The sequence below is a fragment of the Bos mutus genome, chromosome 10 (assembly GCF_027580195.1).
Source record: "Bos mutus isolate GX-2022 chromosome 10, NWIPB_WYAK_1.1, whole genome shotgun sequence".
In the NCBI taxonomy this organism is placed as follows: Eukaryota; Metazoa; Chordata; class Mammalia; order Artiodactyla; family Bovidae; genus Bos; species Bos mutus.
In genome coordinates this window covers 82,398,350-82,420,766 of record NC_091626.1, presented here as the reverse complement: position 1 = coordinate 82,420,766, position 22,417 = coordinate 82,398,350, and the positions used below count along the sequence as shown (strand labels likewise).

The following is a 22,417-nucleotide window of genomic DNA, read 5'->3' as shown; positions in this document are numbered from 1 at the left end:
AATGGCATGTAGGAGTGTTAGAGGCGTCCCCGGAGGTGGTATCTGGGTATTACAGTCGCTCCGACCGAAACGGGATTTCGAGGGAGAGCAATAGAGACGTTAACTGGGCTAGAGGGGCCGGAGGTCGATAGATTGAGCGGCTAGAGAGGCCGGAGGTAAGTGGCTGTAGAAGTCGGGCGGACCCGGAATCCAGAGGAAAAGGGACCATGACTTATGCTTATCTCTTCAAGTACATCATCATCGGAGACACAGGTAACCCGCGGGCGACAATCCTCAAGCTGGGGCGGGGATCCGAAACATCCAAGTCGGGGCTTGGGGGCGGGGCTCATTTAGTGGGCTGGGCGATTAAGTGAAGCGGGGGCGGGGCGGGCCGCCGGGGGCGGGGCTCGGGGCTCCCCTTCCCAGTCCTGGACGCCCCGACACTGATCTGTTCTCGCTGCCTAACTCCTAACGCACGCGTCTTCTTTCAGGTGTGGGGAAGTCATGTCTCCTCTTGCAGTTTACAGACAAGCGGTTCCAACCTGTCCACGACCTCACAATAGGTAAGCGCATATACCTCTCCTAGAATAGATTATGAAATCTGACTAAAATAGAAAGTTAGCAGCTTTAGTGTTCTAAGTAGAAAAGTTACGTCTTCCTATTTTTGGGTTAGTCCAAAGTTATGTTAAGTGAAGAATGACTAAATGCTGAGAAATGGGCAGTAGTGTAATGGGGAGTAAGTAATTGAAAGGTGACTAGATTTAGAGATGACCATGAGGTATGGATTAGTTGCCTTAGGATTTTTTTTTTAACAAATGTGATTTGTATGTTTATGTAAAATCCTACGAAAACGTACTGTTAATTCAAAAACTCGCCTTACTCTGCGGTAAATTAGTGTGAACCTCATTACTTTTTCAAAGTAATCACTACCATATAGATTTTGTGTGTGTGTTGGAGAGGAGGAAGCAAATGGAAGAGCCATCTCAGACCTAGAATAAAAGGTACATGAAACTGGTAACTTTTGTTTTAAAGAAAAGATATGATAATCATGAGTTTCAAAAACACTTTGGTAATTGTGGGAAATGTGAACATCTTCCACAAATTTGTGATGTGGGACGACCTGCTGAGTTTGAACAACCCTTTCCCCATAATCTCCGTAACTCCAACCCAAATAAAGATTATATACATAACACTAGCTTTCTTGGCATTCAATTGCCATTTCAGAATAAAATCCCTAGCTCCCATTCTTACTATATCACCACTTCCAAGTCCCACATTATGGAAATCTGAAGCTACTACTGATCCCACAGTACTTATTCAGAGCCAAATAACTAAAGTGGTTAGAAAAGGATTTAGTATCAACAGGAAAATATTTTTGTAAATGACTATTGTGTACAACCACAGTGTGCTAGGTGCTAAGTGATACAGTGCTTAACAAGGCAAACGTGCCTACATTGAAAGCTCCAGTGGAGGAGGTGAGGTGAGGCTGGGGGCAGATACTGAAGAATAAATCACTGTTGCAGAAGGGGATAAGAGGCTGCCACATCTATCAGAAAAAGCTGAAAATGGAAGCATGAGCAGGAACTAGCCAGGTGAAGGGGTTGTGGAAATGAGAGAAAAGTGATCAGGGCAAGAGGGAAAAACAGGTGCAAAGGCTCAGGAATAACAGAGATCAGACTAATCTGGAAAACTGAAAGTAATTTAATATGGCTTGACCATGGAATCTAAAGTGAAGAGTGACAAGAAGTAAGAGTAGAGAACATCTGGGGTGGGGAAGGGGAGAGATGAAGTTTTGACACACCTAAAGGTAAAGGGAGCAAGTGACAGGTTTCAAAGTAGTGGAATGAAGTGATCAATCAAGTTTCCCCAGAGTCCAATATATGCCCTGTTTCTTTCTGAATTCAGTCTTCTATACCAAGATAAACAAGGCAGTTGGCTATAAAATGTGCACAAAATATGAACGTTTCTTCATAATTAGAGGAAGTTGCATAAAAGGGGACAGAAGTTGTATTTTTTAATTCTTCACCGTTGAAACTCCATTCCTCTTGTCCAGAAAGAAAACATAAAAATTAGTGACTTTTTTTTTTTAGTAACTGTCATTATTCTTGATGATGCAGTCTATAGTAGTAAGAAACAATTTTTTAAATCTGCTTATTGACTGTAAAACTTTATAGAATTGAGAGAGATTCTGGATATATTGTGCCTGGGGCCCCTGAATAGCAGAAGCTAGATTAGTACTGTTTCTTACCTGCAGATCAGAATTCCTGGAGTAAAGTACTGTGTAAAGATAGAAAATAGGATCGAATTGTTTGACTTACAATCAAGTATTTTTAATGTAAGTGATCTTTGATTTTTAAGTTTTGTCCTGACATTACCTTGATAGAAGTTGAATGCCAGGTAAACTAAACCCTTTATTCGGACTATCTGTTTCCAAACCCCTGTGAGGAATGCCGTTTTCTGGTGAACTCTTGGAATTATTGGAGATCTGAAATGTTTCATTCTTGAGAATCTATTCTTAGATAGGTGCTTTTCTAAAAAAAATTCTAAAATTGCAAAAAGCAAGTATTTATTGTTTCATATAGAGGATTAGAGAGTGACTTTGGGAAAATATTAAGAAATATTTTCAAAAATTTAGAAGTTTTTTAAAAAGTTACAAATTAAACATTTCTTATTCAAATTTATGCATTAAACAATAATTCTAAAAATTAATTCACTTTTTCTAGTTGATTTCTTAATTAATTTTTATGCCCATATATGCTTTTCAGTTATATTCCTGAGGTGGTTGTCACCTGGAACACAGTTTTTAATTCTAAAAGATAAAACTTTAAGGAGCACAAAATTAATTGGAGCAAATAGGGAACTGTAATGGGCTTAGTGGCACTAAGTACGGAGGATGAGTCATTAGCACAATGAGGACAAGCATGAACCTCTTGTCACCATGGTTGTTGTTCATGAGAATTACATTCTTTCTCTCGGTTTTCACTGACAGGCGTGGAGTTTGGGGCCCGTATGGTCAACATTGATGGAAAACAAATCAAACTGCAAATCTGGGATACGGTAAGAGAAAACAAAAATACTCTAGTCCCAAATATAACAGTAAAGGCTGATGCAGGGATAAAGGGCTATGACGGAGGAGCTAAGGATGGAGGTCAGAGTTCAGTTCAGTCGCTCAGTCATGTCCAACTCTTTGCGACCCCATGGACTGCAGCACGTCAGGCTTCCCTGTCCATCACCAATAGCTGGAACCTACTCAAACTCATGTCCATCGAGTCAGTGATGCCGTCCAACCATCTCATCCTCTGTCATCCCCTTCTCCTCCTGCCTTAATCTTTCCCACCATCAGGATCTTTTCCAATGAGTCAGTTCTTCGCATCAGGTGACAAAAGTATTGGAGCTTCAGCTTCAGCATCAGTCCTCCCAGTGAGTATTCAGGACTGATTTCCTTTAGGATGGACTGGTTGGATCTCCTTGCAATCCAAGGGACTCTCAACAGTCTTCTCCAACACCACAGTTCAAAAGCATCAATTCTTCAGCACTTAGCTTTTTATAGTCCAACTCTCAGATCCATACATGACTATTAGAAAAACCATAGCTTTAACTAGATGGACCTTTATTGGCAAAGTAATATCTCTGCTTTTTAACATGCTTTCTAGGTTGGTCATAGCTTTTCTTGCAAGGAGCAAGCGTCTTTTAATTTCATGGCTGCCATCACCATAAGCAGTGATTTTGAAGCCCAAGAAAATAAAGTCTGTCACTGTTTCCATTGTCTCCCCATCTACTTGCCATGAAGTGATGGGACCAGATGCCATGATCTTAGTTTTTTGAATGTTGAGTTTTAAGCCAGCTTTTTCACTGTCCTCTTTGACTTTCATCAAGAGACTCACCAGTTCTTTTGCTTTTCTGCCGTAAGAGTGGTGTTGTCTGCATATCTGAGGTTATTGATATTTCTCCTGGAAATCTTGATTCCAGCTTGTGCTTCATCCAGCCTGGCATTTCACATGATGTACTCTGCATATAAGTTAAATAAAATGGGTGACGATATATAGCCTTGACATACTTCTTGCCCAGTTTGGAACCAGTCTGTTGTTCCATGTCTGGTTTTAACTATTCCTTTTTGACCTGCATACAGAAGTCAGAGGAGGTCTAGTGAAATCAAGGAGACAGGGAAGCTTTCACTTCCATCTGTTACAGTTACAAATTCTGAATGCCACATCTTTTTGTTTCAAATAACCCAAATATATATGAGTTTGCTTTGGTAAATATATTGATTAAATAATCCAAAATTCAGGAATTTCCTAGCAGTCCAGTGGTTAGGACTTGGCGCTTTCAGTGCAAGGGCAGTATAAGGGTTTGATCCCTGGTCAAGGAACTACTATTCCATAAGTCATGCAGCATGGCCAAAAAAAAATATCCCAGATTCATTTGCATCTTACTTTGGAATGCATTTTGATTCTTAAGAAATGAGCCTGTCTGCTTTTGTAAGAATGGATACTTTATACATCTTGAAATTATATATAATGTGATGCTTCCCTTTGGGGGAAATGAGAAAACTTAATTCTCTTTATCTCCATCTTAATTCTTTGCTGCTTCGGATTTTTTTTAAAAACAGGAGATGGACAAAGATACCTCAGACTAATGCAGATCAACCCAAATTGAATGGCTCACTCTTTCTAGCTTTTTTTAAAAAATATTTATTTTTATTCATTTATTTGACTGCACTGCTCTTAGTTGCAGCAGCAGGATCTTTAGTTGCAATATGTGGGACCTAGTTCCCTGGCCAGGGATCAAACTTTGCCCCCTGCATTGGGAGCTCAGAGTCTTAGCCACTGGACCACCAGGGAAGTCTCTTTCTAACTTATTGCCTCACAAACTTTGGTTCAGGAAATTGATTGAGATTAAGAAGTAAAGTGATTTGATTTCAAAAATCATTTGTGATAGCGCACTGGAAGTGTTTTCATTTGCAAAAGTTAAATGCTTCTATTGATTCAACCATCACACAGGCCTCCCTCAGACTTCCCTTTTAGCTCTTGAAAGGACTTGAGGAAGGAGAGGGCTTTCAACCATAGCAGAGGAGGAAAAAAAGTAAGTTAGAAGCCAACCAGGAATCAAATGATTTAAGACATAAAACTATTAGGGAAAAAAATAAAATTTAAGTGATCTCTTAGAGGGAAAAAATATGTTTTAGATCTTAAAGTGTGGTTAATATTACCAACAGAGTTCTTTAGAATTACTTTTGGATTTTGATGTTCTAACAGGTATGCAATAAGACACTTATATGATTGTTGTAGTAAGAGATTCTTGTACTGTTGGAAATGTAACCTAGAACTAGTGTACTAGAACAGTCTTCTTACCTTAAACCTGGCTTTAGATTATGTGACATAATGTTTAAGAAAACAGACTTTTTTTGCTATGGAGTATTACACTAAGCTCCTACATTTAAATTATGGATTTGGTGTTTATAGAATTTTTAACTTCTGGCCAGTTACTGAACTGACCTTTGAGCCTAATTTTTCACATTTGTGTTAATTATTAGTATCATGAATGCTATCTTTGGTATATTGTGTTCAGTTCATTCTGGCAAAGTAATATCTCTGCTTTTTAACATGCTTTCTAGGTTGGTCATAGCTTTTCTTGCAAGGAGCAAGCGTCTTTTAATTTCATGGCTGCCATCACCATAAGCAGTGATTTTGAAGCCCAAGAAAATAAAGTCTGTCACTGTTTCCATTGTCTCCCCATCTACTTGCCATGAAGTGATGGGACCAGATGCCATGATCTTAGTTTTTTGAATGTTGAGTTTTAAGCCAGCTTTTTCACTGTCCTCTTTGACTTTCATCAAGAGACTCGTCAGTTCTTTGCTTTTCTGCCGTAAGAGTGGTGTTGTCTGCATATCTGAGGTTATTGATATTTCTCCTGGAAATCTTGATTCCAGCTTGTGCTTCATCCAGCCTGGCATTTCACATGATGTACTCTGCATATAAGTTAAATAAAATGGGTGACGATATATAGCCTTGACATACTTCTTGCCCAGTTTGGAACCAGTCTGTTGTTCCATGTCTGGTTTTAACTATTCCTTTTTGACCTGCATACAGAAGTCAGAGGAGGTCTAGTGAAATCAAGGAGACAGGGAAGCTTTCACTTCCATCTGTTACAGTTACAAATTCTGAATGCCACATCTTTTTGTTTCAAATAACCCAAATATATATGAGTTTGCTTTGGTAAATATATTGATTAAATAATCCAAAATTCAGGAATTTCCTAGCAGTCCAGTGGTTAGGACTTAGCTTTCAGTGCAAGGGCAGTATAAGGGTTTGATCCCTGGTCAAGGAACTACTATTCCATAAGTCATGCAGCATGGCCAAAAAAAAATATCCCAGATTCATTTGCATCTTACTTTGGAATGCATTTTGATTCTTAAGAAATGAGCCTGTCTGCTTTTGTAAGAATGGATACTTTATACATCTTGAAATTATATATAATGTGATGCTTCCCTTTGGGGGAAATGAGAAAACTTAATTCTCTTTATCTCCATCTTAATTCTTTGCTGCTTGATTTTTTTAAAAACAGGAGATGGACAAATACCTCAGACTAATGCAGATCAACCCAAATTGAATGGCTCACTCTTTCTAGCTTTTTTAAAAAAAAATATTTATTTTTATTCATTTATTTGACTGCACCGGCTCTTAGTTGCAGCAGCAGGATCTTTAGTTGCAATATGTGGGACCTAGTTCCCTGGCCAGGGATCAAACTTTGCCCCCTGCATTGGGAGCTCAGAGTCTTAGCCACTGGACCACCAGGGAAGTCTCTTTCTAACTTATTGCCTCACAAACTTTGGTTCAGGAAATTGATTGAGATTAAGAAGTAAAGTGATTTGATTTCAAAAATCATTTGTGATAGCGCACTGGAAGTGTTTTCATTTGCAAAAGTTAAATGCTTCTATTGATTCAACCATCACACAGGCCTCCCTCAGACTTCCCTTTTAGCTCTTGAAAGGACTTGAGGAAGGAGAGGGCTTTCAACCATAGCAGAGGAGGAAAAAAAGTAAGTTAGAAGCCAACCAGGAATCAAATGATTTAAGACATAAAACTATTAGGGAAAAAAATAAAATTTAAGTGATCTCTTAGAGGGAAAAAATATGTTTTAGATCTTAAAGTGTGGTTAATATTACCAACAGAGTTCTTTAGAATTACTTTTGGATTTTGATGTTCTAACAGGTATGCAATAAGACACTTATATGATTGTTGTAGTAAGAGATTCTTGTACTGTTGGAAATGTAACCTAGAACTAGTGTACTAGAACAGTCTTCTTACCTTAAACCTGGCTTTAGATTATGTGACATAATGTTTAAGAAAACAGACTTTTTTTGCTATGGAGTATTACACTAAGCTCCTACATTTAAATTATGGATTTGGTGTTTATAGAATTTTTAACTTCTGGCCAGTTACTGAACTGACCTTTGAGCCTAATTTTTCACATTTGTGTTAATTATTAGTATCATGAATGTTATCTTTGGTATATTGTGTTCAGTTCATTCAGTCACTCAGTCGTGTCCGACTCTTTGCAACCCCATGAATCGCAGCACACCAGGCCTCCCTGTCCATCACCAACTCCTGGAGTTCACTCAAACTCATGTCCATCGAGTCGGTGATGCCATCCAGCCATCTCATCCTCTGTCGTCCCCTTCTCCTCCTGCCCCCAATCCCTCCCAGCATCAGAGTCTTTTCCAATGAGTCAACTCTTCGCATGAGGTGGCCAAAGTACGGGAGTTTCAGCTTTAGCATCATTCCTTCCAAAGAAATCCCAGGGCTGATCTCCTTCAGAATGGACTGGTTGGATCTCCTTGCAGTCCAAGGGACTCTCAAGAGTCTTCTCCAACACCACAGTTCAAAAGCATCAATTCTTCGGCGCTTAGCTTTCTTCACAGACCAACTCTCACATCCATACATGACCACTGGAAAAATCATAGCCTTGACTAGACGGACTTTGTTGGCAAAGTAATGTCTCTGCTTTTGAATATGCTATCTAGGTTGGTCATAACTTTCCTTCCAAGGAGTAAGCGTCTTTTAATTTCATGGCTGCAGTCACCATCTGCAGTGATTTTGGATCCTCCAAAAATAAAGTCTGACACTGTTTCCACTGTTTCCCCATCTATTTCCCATGAAGTGATGGGACCAGATGCCAAGATCTTTGTTTTCTGAATGTTGAGCTTTAAGCCAACTTTTTCACTCTCCTCTTTGACTTTCATCAAGAGGCTTTTTAGTTCCTCTTCACTTTCTGCCATAAGGGCAGTGTCATCTGCATATCTGAGGTTATTGATATTTCTCCCGGCGATCTTGATTCCAGCTTGTGCTTCTTCCAGCCCAGCGTTTCTCATGATGTACTCTGCATAGAAGTTAAATAAGCAGAGTGACAGTATACAGCCTTGACGTACTCCTTTTCCTATTTGGAACCAATCTGTTGTTCCATGTCCAGTTCTAACTGTTGCTTCCTGACCTGCATATAGGTTTCTCAAGAGGCAGGTCAGGTGGTCTGGTATTCCTATCTCTTTCAGAATTTTCCACAGTTTATTGGGATCCACACAGTCAAAGGCTTTGGCATAGTCAATAAAGCAGAAATAGATGTTTTTCTGGAGCTCTCTTGCTTTTTCCATGATCCAGCGGATGTTGGCAATTTGATCTCTGGTTCCTCTGCCTTTTCTAAAAGCAGCTTGAACGTCAGGAAGTTCACTGTTCACGTATTGCTGAAGCCTGGCTTGGAGAATTTTGAGCATTACTTTACTAGCATGTGAGATGAGTGCAGTTGTGCAGTAGTTTGAGTATTTTTTGGCATTGCCTTTCTTTGGAATTGGAATGAAAACTGACCTTTTCCAGTCCTGTGGCCACTGCTGAGTTTTCCAAATTTGCTGGCATATTGAGTGCAGCACTTACACAGTATCATCTTCCAGGATTTGAAATAGCTCAACTGGAATTCCGTCACCTCCACTAGCTTTGTTCATAATGATGCTTTCTAAGGCCCACTTGACTTCACATTCCAGATGTCTGGCTCTAGGTGAGTGATCATACCATTGTGATTATCTTGATTGTGAAGATCTTTTTTGTACAGTTCTTCTGTGTATTCTTGCCACCTCTTCTTAATATCTTCTGCTTCTGTTTAGGTCCATAATGTTTCTGTCCTTTATCAAGCCCATCTTTGCATGAAATGTTCCCTTGGTATCTCTGATTTTCTTGAAGAGATCTCTAGATCAATGCAATTTCTTTGCATTGATCACTGAGGAAGGCTTTCTTATCTCTTCTTGCCATTCTTTGGAACTCTGCATTCAGATGCTTATATCCTTCCTTTTCTCCTTTGCTTTTCGCTTCTCTTCTTTCCACAGCTTCTTGTAAGGCCTCCCCAGACAGCCATTTTGCTTTTTTGCATTTCTTTTTCATGGGGATGGTCTTGATCCCTGTCTCCTGTACAGTGTCACAAACCTCGGTCCATAGTTCATCAGGCACTCTATCAGATCTAGTCCCTTAAATCTATTTCTCACTTCCACTGTATAATCATAAGGGATTTGATTTAGGTCATACCTGAATGGTCTAGTGGTTTTCCCTACTTTCTTCAACTTAAGTCTGAATTTGGCAATAAGGAGCTCACGATCTGAGCCACAGTCAGCTCCTGGTCTTGTTTTTGCTGACTGTATAGAGCTTCTCCATCTTTGGCTGCAAAGAATATAATCAGTCTGATTTCGGTGTTGACCATCTGGTGATGTCCATTTGTAGAGTCTTCTTTTGTGTTGTTGGAAGAGGGTGTTTGGTATGACCAGTGCGTTCTCTTGGCAATACCCTATTAGCCTTTGCCCTGCTTCATTCCGTATTCCAAGGCCAAATTTGCCTGTTACTCCAGGTGTTTCTTGACTTCCTACTTTTGCATTCCAGTCCCCTATAGTGAAAAGGACATCTTTTTTGGGTGTTAGTTCTAAAAGGTCTTGTAGGTCTTCATAGAATACTTCCGTTCAACTTCAGCTTCTTCAGCGTTACTGGTTGGGGCATAGACTTGGATTACTGTGATATTGAATGGTTTGCCTTGGAAATGAACAGAGATCATTCTGTCGTTTTTGAGATTGTATCCAAGTACTGCATTTTGGACTCTTTTCTTGACCATGATGGCTACTCCATTTCTTCTAAGGGATTCCTGCCCACAGTAGTAGATATAATGGTCATCTGATTTAAATTCACCCATTCCGGTCCATTTTAGTTCGCTGATTCCTAGAATGTCGACGTTCACTCTTGCCATCTCCTGTGTGACCACTTCCAATTTGCCTTGATTCATGGACCTGACATTCCAGGTTCCTGTGCAATATTGCTCTTTATAGCATCGGACCTTGTTTCTATCACCAGTCACATCCACACCTGGGTATTGGTATATTGTGTAAAATCTATTTATTTTCCCATGTCCAGATCTTAGTTTCCCTATCTTTAAGAACAATAGTCTCCCATCCAAATCTTTATGTAGGGACAGAAGGATAAGCAATTTCAAGAATGTGAAAACTTTTCTGATAGAATAGAGTCAATGCCCAGGGAATTCATATTTAGATAATTTTGTTTCCTTTGATGAAACCTATCCTCCCCCAAAACCTATTCCATCAAGAAAGCAAAAGTATCCTGTATATGGGGGCATAGTAAATTGCTCAATTATAAATAAATCTTAAATCTTGGCCCCCATTGGAAATGAAAGTAGAGAATAAACTTGAATTTGTTTTAGGACAGCTCTGTTCTGGGCCCTGGACTGCTTTCCCTAGTCGTTATTCCTATTTGCTATGACAGGATCCCAGTAAGGGACATCTTGGCAGTCCTGCTTTTGCGGATGTGTGTGCTAAGTCACTCGTCATGTCCAACGCTTTGTGACCCTGTGGACTGTAGCCCACCAGGCTCCTCTGTCCATCGGATTCTCCAGGCAAGAATACTGGAGTGGATTTTCATGCCCTCCTCCAGGGGATCTTCCCAATTCAGGGATCAAACCCACGTCTCTTAAGTCTCCTTCAGTGGCAGAAGGGTTCTTTACCATTAGCACCATCCGGGAAGCCCTGTCCTGCCTTTATCAGTCACTAAAGGTCAGTTAGTATATGCCTAATTTAAGTGCTTTGTATCTAATTTTCTTCGTTGATCCATTGGAATGAAACTTGTATTATATAGAGCATTGGCATTCTAAGATAATTTTCTAAGACAAAGGAGTGGAAACAAAAATAGAAACAAAAAACAAAGGTGATACGTTCAACATCATATGGGACTGAAAAATACTCTTTGAGTTTCTAGTTCTATTTCCAGTTCTCTCCTAGGGGATATTGTGTGGAAATGTCTTTGTCACACTGACTGTAGGGTAAATATATTCAGTGACAGGGAGCCAGGGATGCTAAACATTCAGCAATTAAATGGACAGTCTCACAGGAAGAATTGACCCACCCAAAATATCAATTGTACTCCCACTGAAAGATATTGATTTCCCACCTGGACTTCTTCCTGGGCATTCAGGTTTTCTTTTGGCCAATTCTCTTTTCTTAATAGAAGTTCTTTTGTAAAATTAACTCCTTTGTGTTAAAGTGGCATCTGATCAAGTAACTTCTCTGCAAATAACCTGGTTTTGTTGGGATTTTTTTTGCTGTTGCCATGTTGATGGAAAAGGCTGGACAAGAATCCTTCCGTTCTATCACCCGTTCCTACTACAGAGGAGCAGCCGGCGCACTGCTGGTGTATGACATTACAAGGTGAGGCACGTCTGCTGCGTGAGAGGGAGACTCTTTCCTCTGTTCTCAAAATCTTTTTAATCCACCGAATCTAGTAAGAATGCTAAAGAGGAATTGCCTGTTTTATATTTTTCTTTATACATATAAGTTTCCCCCTTTTCTTATGCATTTGGAATTGCTTTGGCGTTTTGAAATGGGCCTCTGACCCACTTTTGAAATTTTTCTGCTGTAGGCGTGAAACCTTCAATCACTTGACCTCATGGTTAGAGGATGCCCGGCAGCACTCTAGTTCCAACATGGTTATCATGCTGATTGGGAACAAGAGGTAAAATTTTATTTGTATAAATAATAAGTACTAGATGTCATCTAGGTACTCTTTGGATATTGAATTATTTGGGACCTAAACTTTTTTAGGTCCATTACCATTTTAACCATTTTTAAGTGTACAGTTCTGTGGCATTGAGTACATTCACATTGTTATACAACTATCACCACCATTTATCTCCAGAACTTTTTTATCTTCCCCAACTGAAACTCTGTTCCCATGAACACTAATTTTACCTTCCCCATCCCACTATTGTTGTTTAGTCACTAAGTTGTATCTAACTCTTTTGCGACCCTATGGACTGTGGCCCGCCAGACTCCTCTGTCTGTGGGATTTCCCAGACAAGAATACTGGAGTGGGTTGCCGTTTCCCTCTCCAGAGGATCTTCCTAACCCAGGGATTGAAACCACGTCTCCTGCATTGCAGATGGATTCTTTACTGCTGAGCCATCAGGGAAGATCCCCATCCCACTAGCCCCTCGCAATAACCATTCTACTTTCTGTCTCTTCTGACTACTTTAGGAATCTTACAATATTTGTCCTCTTGTTCCTGGCTTTTGTTTAGCATAACATCCTCAAGGTTTATCTATATTGTAGCGTGTGTCAGAATTTTCTTCTGTTTTAAGGTTAGATAGTAATCCATTGGATGTATTTACCACATTTTCTTTATTATCCATTGATGTACACTTTGGTTGCTTCTAACTTTTGGCTGTTGTGAATAATGCTGCTGGTCAGCATGGGTGTACAAAGATCTGCTTAGGTCCCTGCTTTCAGTTCTTTAGGATATATGCCCAGAAGTGGAACTGCTGGATCTTATGGAAATTCTGTTTAATTTTTGGAGGTACTGCTGTACGGTTTTCCTTAGTGGCTGCACTACTTAACATTGCTACTCTCAGTGCACAAGTGTTCCAGTTTCTCCCCATCCTTAGCAACATTTGTTATTCTCAGTGAATTTTCTAAGGCACCCATAAGCCAAAAGACATACTTGATGGATTTGTTATTAAATAGTTAGGTCTAAACAAAGTAGCAGGTATTTTTGTCATAGCAACTGAGTAACTGTTTGAAAAACGGAAAACATGAATTAAAAGAAAAAGAATTTATTATTTCATTCTTAAGTAACTGTAACTACTTGCTAATGACCTGTGTATGCCTGTCAGGCACAGCACAGCTTGTCAAACCTTGGAGTTAACACTGCACACTACCACTCTTTTTTCTGTTGCAAATTGATTTTTGTGCAGTGTTTGCTTTTTGTCACAGCAGCTGCCAAGAATGCAGCCTCAAAAAGAAGTGCAAATGTTGAATCTATCATGATCTGATTTTGACACTGCCAGTTATATTAAGCTTGTATTTATGTGGGGGCTTCTCTGGTGGCTCAATGGTAAAGAATCCGCCTTCCAGTGCAGGAGACACGGGTTCTATCCCTGGGTTGGGAAGATCCCCTGGAGAAGGAAATGGCAACCCCTTCCATTGTTTTTGCCTGGGAAATCCTATGAACAGAGGAGCCTGGCAGGCTACAGTCCATGGGGTCACAAAAGAGTCGGCTCTGACTTAGCGACTGAACAACAACAATTTATGTCGTGTTCTGATGTTGAGTGTTGCTGTGTTTCCCTTGAGTATTTAAAATAATCTGTGGCACCTAGAACTGTGGCCACAGACTGATTATACTCATTGGTTCAGCCAATTTGTGAAAAACCTTAACTACATCCTAGGTATTGTGCTAGACCCTGAGTGGGCAAGGTGAAAACAAAATCCTGCCCTCATTCCCATGGAGTTCACAGTCTAGTGGAGACATAGATATTAAATATAAAATGATTTGTATCTGTTTACAAATTATGATAAATGCAGTGAAGGGGAAAAAAAAGGGCACTATAAAAAAGAGTACCAGGATACTTATTTATTTTTTATAATTTTATTTAGGCTTCTCTGGTGACTCAGATGGTAAAGAATCCGCCTGGGATGCAGGAGGCCAGGGTTTGATCCCGGGGTCAGGAAGATCTCCTGAAGGGAATGGCTACCCACTCCAGTGTTCTTGCTTAGAGAATCCCATGAACAAAGGAGTCTGGGGTCTTATTGCTGCTTGTGGGCTTTCTCTAGTTTTGGAGAGCGGGAGCTACTCACTAGTTGCAGTGTGCAGGCTTCTCGATTTTGTGGCTTCTCTTGTTGTGGAGCATGGGCTCTAAGGCATGCAGGCTTCAGTAGTTGTGGCAAATGGATTCGGGAGTTGTGGCACACCGGCTTAGCTGCTCTGCTCTGAGGCATGTGCGATCCTCCCAGACCAAGGATCAAACGAGTGTCCCCTGCATTGGACCACTGGACTACCAGGGAAGCCCCAGGGTACTTACTGTTGATTTAGAGTTGTAATTTAAACTGGAATCTGAAGGATGGGCAAGAGTTCACTGGGCAAAGTTTTTGAAAAGGTGTCAAACGGGGTTAAGAAACTCTGTGAAAGCTCTAAACTGGGAAGAAGCTTGATGATAAGTTTATAATGTTGAAAGAACCTGGTGTGGTTAGACTAAATCAAAGGGGAATGGTACAAGATGAGGTTGGAAAAGAAGGCAGGAGCCAGATCTTGTGGCACTTACAGACCTGAGTGAGGAGTCTGGATTTTATTCTAAACAAGTAGGAAGCATTTAAGAGTTTTAAGCAGGGAAGTAGCTTGATCAGATTTTAAAAGATCTGGAGGGGAGCAAGGGTTGATGTGGATCTCAGCTGCAGCAGTCCAAATGAGAAAGTGGTGGATTGGACTAGGTTATTGACACTGGAGAGAGAGAGAAAGGATGATTGTAAGGTACATTTTGGAAGTACTTCGCTTTGGGGTGAATTGGGTATTTGGTGTGAAGAAGGAAAAAATGGTAATAATAACCTTGGTTTTTGGCTTGTGCCATGTGGAGGTGTGGGACAGAGTTGGGTTGGGGGGAAAAGATGATATTTCATTTTGATGTATATCTGAGGTGCCTTTTACACATGAGTAGAAATGAACAGGAAAATGGACAAACAGATCTGGAACTCAGAGGTATGTCTGGGCTAGATGTTCAGATTTAGGACTGTTGCCATTTCGGGTTAGTTCTTCCTTGGTCTTCACACAGCTCATGAAAAATAAGTATACGTTTTGCAGATGTTTTGTTCTCTAGTGGACTTACTCCTGGATTTTTTCTTTTCATGGTGAAAAACTGGAATCCTCCCAAATGAAAATTTCCAGTTTGAAAAATGAAAATTGGACAGTACACCATAATCTTATTCTGCATCCTTTAATCCTGTGTTTCATAAAGTCTTTTCCATGCCACTTTATTCTTCCTCAGTCCTCGGCTCTGTTCTCAGGATCACCTAATTTTACCCATATCATTTTCTCTGAATCCTTCATTTCCCTGGTGGCAGGCTGCTGTTTATTATACATGTTAATAATGATAATAGTGAGTTAAGGCAGCTGGGTTTTCCTTATTCCTTGCTGTCTCTTCTTGTGGCTTGATTCCAGTAATGAGGAAGATACTTATCACTATGCGATGTGACATCCATGACTTTTCTACTTCCCAGTAACTGGAATTTCCCTTTCCTCTTCTTTCCTTTGGTTTAACTGGATCTCCTTCAAAAGAGAAGACTACAGCATAGACCTTGAGAAACTATGGGGCTTGCCTAACCTTTTATAAACCCTTTTCTCTGTAATAAGAGATAAGGCATTATCCTCAACTGTGCAGCAGCTGTCAAGAATCTGATCTGAAGAATATTTTCCCAGAGGCTACAGAAATCAGTAACCCTGTACAAGAGGACACCATTCAGGATCTGCATTCTTTATGGATTAACTGGCAGTTGAAACAGCTGTGGGATTCTTTTAGAATAAATTTCTTCTTGCACTTGGATCTTTTTTTAGTTTTCTCCCCAATTAATGATTAATCTCTTGCAGTGACTTAGAGTCTCGTAGGGATGTGAAGAGAGAAGAAGGAGAAGCCTTTGCTCGGGAACATGGACTTATATTCATGGAAACTTCAGCCAAAACAGCCTGCAATGTTGAGGAGGTACTATTTGGGAAAAAGTAGGGAAAGCTTTTCAGAGATTACACCGTTATCTTTGTCCCCCCTTTTTTTTCCTTCAGAATTCTCCTCCTCTGTTAAAACATGGGTAAGAAAAGGATGTCTTGTGGTCATAGTGACCACGTATCTCCCTTTAAGGGAATTGTTCCATTTGTTTTTCCTTGATTCCTAAGGCTTTACTTTTATATTAAGTAACATTAATTGGTAAGTGTGGATTGACACTACTGTTATTTGTAAATCATCTTAGTTGAGGAACTAATGAATTCCATCTTAGTCATTCCTAAGTCTGGTGTTGAATCTGTCTTAAGTAACTGACTCAGAAGAGAGCATGTTTGCTTTATTTGCAGAGTGTGCCAATCTGGGAACCCTAGGTACATCTTGCGTCAATACCAAAATACCATAGAATCTTTTTTTTCTATTTGAAATTGTTTGGAATGGCTTTTACAGGGCCTTTGGAGGACCTTGTGTATTTTTACTCAATTCTCGTAATGGTTCCCAATTCACTTTTGAAATCCAAATAGGCATAATATTTGTATTCTCTTTTCCTAATTTCTCTACCTAAACTTGAGCCTAATGCTATGATTTATGTCTCCTTCAGGCCTTCATTAACACAGCCAAAGAAATATATAGGAAGATCCAGCAGGGTTTATTTGATGTCCACAATGAGGTAAGATAGGGTAAGGGGCTGACAATTACTTTTGCTTTGTTTTAAACAGGACAGGATGCTTCCTAGAATATAAGCACTTCCTGTCTAACATGATACTATATGAAGCTATATGAACTGGCATAGCTTGTCTGTTTTTTTCTCAAGTCTGAGACCCAGACTGCTTAAAGAGATTATTAATTGCTGATCTAAAAGGTTTATACATTATGGGAGGTTTTCTTCTCAACCTCAGGTTTTTACTATTCCAAAGCATGAGGGAGGTGTGATTCTTAATTGCTTAGCTTCTCATTTCTATAAAGCACATTTGGGGGGGAATAAATGAATTATATGCTAATATGCTGCCACTTCTGTTTTACCTACTCTTACCAATCACATCCTGATTCTGCACATAGCTATGAAACTTAAGTATAACAGTCACTTGGGCACAGAAGCCACTTCCAGTGATCTATAATACCACAGCTGGTCACCTTATCTTCACAATCACAGAGTACTGTTCCACAGCAGTCTGGCTAAGGCACATGGTTACCTGCCAAGGCCATACCTGCTTCTAGAAATTGTAATTAATGATTTCTCCTTTTATCCCTCTCCTTTCTCCCACTTACTTTTACACTGAGGTGGGAACTATTGCCTCTTTTCTCTTACAGGCAAATGGCATCAAGATTGGACCCCAGCAGTGTATTTCAACCCCAGTGGGACCCAGTGCCTCCCAGCGGGGCTCTCATGACATGGGGGCTGACTCTGGCTGCTGCTGAACAACTGGCCTGGACTCTTTTTTTTCCTTCCTGGAACAGCTTCAGATCAATAGGCTTAAAGAAAGAGGTCTTACATGCTTTGGCTGAGAAAAGCCTCTTTTCAAGGTGTGATGTTTTGCCTCTCCACTTAAAGACCAGGGGAGAATTTGGGCCCTTATTGACCTGTCCTTCTTCAGGGACGTGAGCGTTCCCTATAGATTAGGGCTCTTTTCATTCTCCTGTTTTAATTTGTAAAATGTTAGGATCAAAGCTGATTGTCATGGTAGTTCAAAAATAAATTCTTTTATAAGCAGACACAATCTACTCCCCACCAAGAATTAGTAACAAGGTCTAGGATGTTCTGCTTGAGCCCTTGAGATGACTGGGATCTGGCTGCCCTTTGGGTTTTATGTCCTCAGTTTAGGGATTTCATTGAGGTTTTTCACTTGCCACTACATAAGAATTGTTGCAGAAGGCAGTTCCTTCTAGTTGAACTGCTCAAGGATGATGAACACTTCTCCTCCATCCCATTTCTAGTTTCTCTGTTTCAGAGTAACTACACAACTTTTGAGAGTAGTAGAGTTGGTCCTAGCCTTGTAGCCACTTATTATCATTACCTAAAGAAAACATCTTTCCCTGTTTGTTTTGTTTTAGGGACCAGACCTAACATTGGTAAGTCAGTGTCTTTCACCAAATAGACTCTTACTGTTTTATCCCACTCACTTCTTAAGGAGACCTATTTAGACTTTCTATCAAGCTAATCTGCCTACTGTACATGACATTTTGCTTCCACTCCTATGCCTTTGCACATGCCCTACTATACACTACTGTTATACTCAAAGTCCACATTTTTTTCCTTCAGAAAGCCTTCTTTGACCTAGGGACTTCTGAACAATTATTGACACAGTACCTTTTAGCTTTCATATATTGTTTATTCATATGTATATTTATTTGTATTTATGTTACTTTGTAAATATGTTTTATAGTAGCTTTGTGTGTGGAACCTGTCTCCCTGAGGTTGTAAGCTCCCTGAGAGCAGGAACCCCTGGTATGCTTTCACTTTTGTAAACCACTTCCTCCACCATTCCTTCGCAGTGCCTAGTGCTACTCATGTGATCACTGAATTTGACTGACAAAGACTTGGAACAGGTTTATTTTAGGCTGCAGAGGAAACAAAAAGCCTTACAGTCATCTCTTTGTAATTCTATCTCAGTCTATTCCATCTGCTTACCCTGAATTCTTTATTGCTCTTCTCCTTCTCCTCTCTCTGCTTTCCCTGGCTCTTTGCCTCCATTCCATGCAGCATACAATAAAGCTGCCTGCTTCCAAGCAGTCAAATAAGTGGATACATCTCCATTTGAAGAGCATACAATACTATCCTAGTCAAGTCTGTCTTTGCTGTACTTACCGTGCAGCCTTCTGGGTCAGTTGCTGTACTGATGTCTCATTTTCTTCCACAGCACTGCGGTCTTGTGAATTTTTTTCCTCTTTTTTTTTGGTTGTCGATAAATTGTTTCATTATTAAATATATGCATGTATCCAAGCTGCTCACATTTCATGTGTCATTTCTGATTGTATCCCAAACATAAGTAGATACTCTTCTTCTAGGGAATTGTATCAAAGGAATTGGAAGAAGCCTTCTTGAGATACATTCATTTTATACTGGATTCTGCCCCCAGTAGCAGTAGTATTAGTTCACACTGTACCACAGGAAGTTGGAAGGCATATGGAGTATTACTTTGATTAAGGTTTGGTTTGGTTTGGTTTTTGAAAACTCCTACCTCATTTCAAAAAGGATTAAAGCTGTTGAATTTGGCTAGTCCACTCACACCAGAGACAGAAGTAAAGTAAATAAAACTTTATGGTTTCTGTACAGGAGTTTTCCTCTATCAGTCAAAGAAACCTTTAGCGATCAGGATGAATCAGAACATTGATCAGAACATCATTCTGTCTAGAGCTGCTGCTTTTGGAGTGCATCTTTTTTTTTTTAACATGGTAAACAATTCAAATGGAGTATCTCTTGAATTGATAATCCCATATTATCCAAAAACCACTCATAACCTTCTATACTCAGGTATTTCATCAGTTTTAAGCATAAGAAATGAGAGTATCTGGGCAAATTTATGACCTTTGTTGATCACTGCTGATGTTCTGAATGAAATGGTCATGAGAAGTTACAGAAAATGCATCTCCCACCCCCATGTGAAGAATACTGGTTATAAGATAATATGAGTGTTGGTTGATTTTTGAAGCCCAGGACCCTTGGAAATATACTACTTATAGCAGTCTAAGTCATTACTATTTATAGGTCATTGCATATGGCAGGGATACCCATTCCCCTTTCTGTCTGTGCCTAATAACTGGTTCCTTTGATAGTAGGTTTATTTTGTACCAAAAAAGCAGAAGGATAATAGGTTCTCATTCTAGAAACTATAATTAAGATCATATCTGTATATGCATTTACACATTGTTCTGGTAAGCCCTAATACTAACATCAAATTTGATATAACAGTGGTAGCCAAGGAAGAATTTGGCCAACAGATTTTGTTCAATATACAGAGAAATGTACTTGGCCAAGTCTTCTGTGATAAAATGTTGACTCACATGACTCCTTTAGGTCTCTGAGCTCCTACTATGTGTGACCATGCAATGTTACTTCTTGAGAAATTCCTTTAATGATAGGGAAAGACACCCTTCACTCAGGATTTCCAAAAAATTAAAAACTTACTGTAGCAAATTTTAATAGCAGTAGAGTTAAACTAGAAAACATGGGTAAATCTTTCTCATTGAGGGCAAGAGGATTTCATCTACTGTAAAATTATTTCCATAACAATTTAAACACTATCATTGGGAAATTACTCTGCAGCCAATATTTCTAAGGCAGTCTCGTAATGCCCTCCTTGCATATAATTTCACCTCTAAGACATCATTTGCTCTATCCATATTCACAAATAGTTTGGGTCTATTGATGAATTGAGGCCTTTTCTTTTTTTTTAAGTTGAAATTCTTTACTGAATTTTGTTCATTTCCAACTGACTAGCAGTACTCTGTACTGTCAAAGTCAGAACACTGGAAAACTTGCGAGCGAAACATAAGGTTTAGAAGCATCTAGAATAGATGCATAACCTATGCTGATGTTATGCTGATATCCTGAGGATTGAGACATTTCTAAAGGATTATCCCAGGAACTCAGAAAATACACTCACTTCAAGAATTAATTTTTGCTTCTTTGATTTGGTTAAGATCGCTTCACTTGTATGAGAGAGGGTGGGGGCTGCCTCCAGGCACACTCAGCATTATTCCAGGTTTATTCCCCATCGTGACTGAGGGGTACTCTGATTACGTAAAGGAGAGTACGTTGGGGCTGTACCTAAGCAGTCGGACAGGACGCCGAAAAGGGCTTTAGATTCCTTAAGCACTCCCTCCTCCCGGCCCGAAAGGCACCAGCCCGATCCAAGATGGCTTCCCAGAAACAGGTAACTAAATGTTCTAGTTTAGAGCGCCCCCAACGGCGGGGGTCAAGAAAAGAAGGATGCGGAGAGATCCGAAAGCCCGTGAACGGAGAGCGGTCAGAGACAAGGTACCGCCAGATTTTATTTTCAATCAGGCATATGTGTGGTTGCCTCAGCCTTTTAGGACCTCCCATCCTCAAGAGACTTCCTGGATGGAGCTCACATTACCCTGCTGGAAGAGGCGGGGCGTTGGCCCTGCCATTGGCGGGTGGGAGCGTAGGTGGGCGGAGCAAGGGAGCATGGACTACTAGCAAGCTAGATTGAGGCGAGGGCTGGCCATGCTCCGCCGGAAGGCGCCTTGTTCTCCGAAAGGGTGAGTTGAAACGCTGGCTGGAAAGGAAGCGCCGGGACTTGTTCAGGTAGGCTCTCAGCACACGCCCGCTGCTCAGTGCTGGTCCAAGAGTCTTTGCAAAAGCTGCGGCTCTTAGATTGGTTTTCATAACTCATCCTCCTCCTCGCTTCCCCGCCCTCTGTCCTTCCCCCAGTTGTGCGGGATCAGGTGCTGGGTGATGCTCCGGACTGAACCATTCTCCTTTGTGAGAGGCCGGGGGAGAGGGCGGCTGCCGGCCCGCAGGGCCCAAGCCGGGCTGAGCCGCGAACGCGGCTGCCCCGGCCCCTGTGAAGTTTCTAGGCCTTGTCATTGCATTACTGGGCATCGTGTAGATTTGAGGCAAATCCGTTTTCTCCTTGCTCCTTCAGAGGGAAAACTCCGCGGCTCCGTTTGGTTACTCCATACTTTGGACTCAGAAGTGGGAGTTTGGGGTTTGGGTTTTGTGTGTGTGTATTTTAGCAATAAAGGTGGTTAGGAGAGCATGAGGTGAGCATGTGCGATTGTTTTACATTATTAGGTGTAATTTCTGTGGAACTTTGGGAGAGCGGAGCAGGCTTTTGGACAGTGTTTAGAGGTGGTTGGAAGAGAGGAGCTCTAGCTTTGCATCTCCATTGACAGGTCCGCAGAGCTCACTGGTTTTCTGTTGCATTATGTAAACTCTTCAGTGGTAGAAGACCCCTCCCCCTTCCTCGGAGCGAAAGCAGTTTCTTTATTTACCTGTCTCCAGTGTCGCAGGAAATTTCCCTGCCTTTGCGGCAGCTGTGCAAATGCAGCAGCTCCTACCTTTTAAGGGGCAGTCCTAAATGATTAAGATCTTCAAGGAAGAGGTGAATAGTGGTATATAGATGTTTGGTGGACCAATCTCTTTTCAATGACTGAGAACAGTGAGCCAGAAGTGGAAGACTGAGAACTTGATGTCTTTTTCTTTTAAAGAATAGACATAGTGGAATGCCCCAAACACCAGAGGAGCTGCGTTTTCTGTCTACTGCATCCTACCATCGCCTAGCATCCACAGCTTGTTTACTCTTCATGTTGTTCTGAACCTATCAGGTCAGCCGGAGATTCTCTGCCTGTTATCCTTAGCATCAGGTGAGGTCCTATCCACTGTGGGGCACGTTAGTTACTAGAAGGT

The 22,417-nt window shown here is 40.6% G+C and overlaps 2 protein-coding genes across 6 annotated transcripts in view; both read left to right on the top strand.

Moving 5' to 3' along the window:
* The first annotated feature begins 19 nt into the window (after positions 1-19).
* On the top strand, positions 20-18,985 carry RAB2B (RAB2B, member RAS oncogene family). Its single transcript, XM_005900552.3, has 8 exons — positions 20-252; positions 471-542; positions 2,969-3,036; positions 11,637-11,719; positions 11,931-12,023; positions 15,921-16,032; positions 16,646-16,714; positions 17,356-18,985. Exons 1-8 carry the CDS (start codon positions 207-209, stop codon positions 17,461-17,463), a joined length of 651 nt encoding a protein of 216 aa, XP_005900614.1. The 5' UTR covers positions 20-206; the 3' UTR covers positions 17,464-18,985.
* Positions 18,986-21,202: 2,217 nt separating this feature from the next.
* CHD8 (chromodomain helicase DNA binding protein 8) overlaps positions 21,203-22,417 on the top strand; it is a 58,430-nt gene continuing 57,215 nt past the window's right edge. For 2 of the 5 annotated variants that reach the window (XM_005900554.2, XM_070378322.1), the window contains exon 1: positions 21,204-21,313. The gene's annotated coding sequence lies outside the window, so the exon portion shown is untranslated. Of the gene's footprint in view, positions 21,314-22,400; positions 22,416-22,417 lie in introns of those variants that run through there. The other 3 variants (XM_070378325.1, XM_070378326.1, XM_070378324.1) reach the window with 3 other exon arrangements.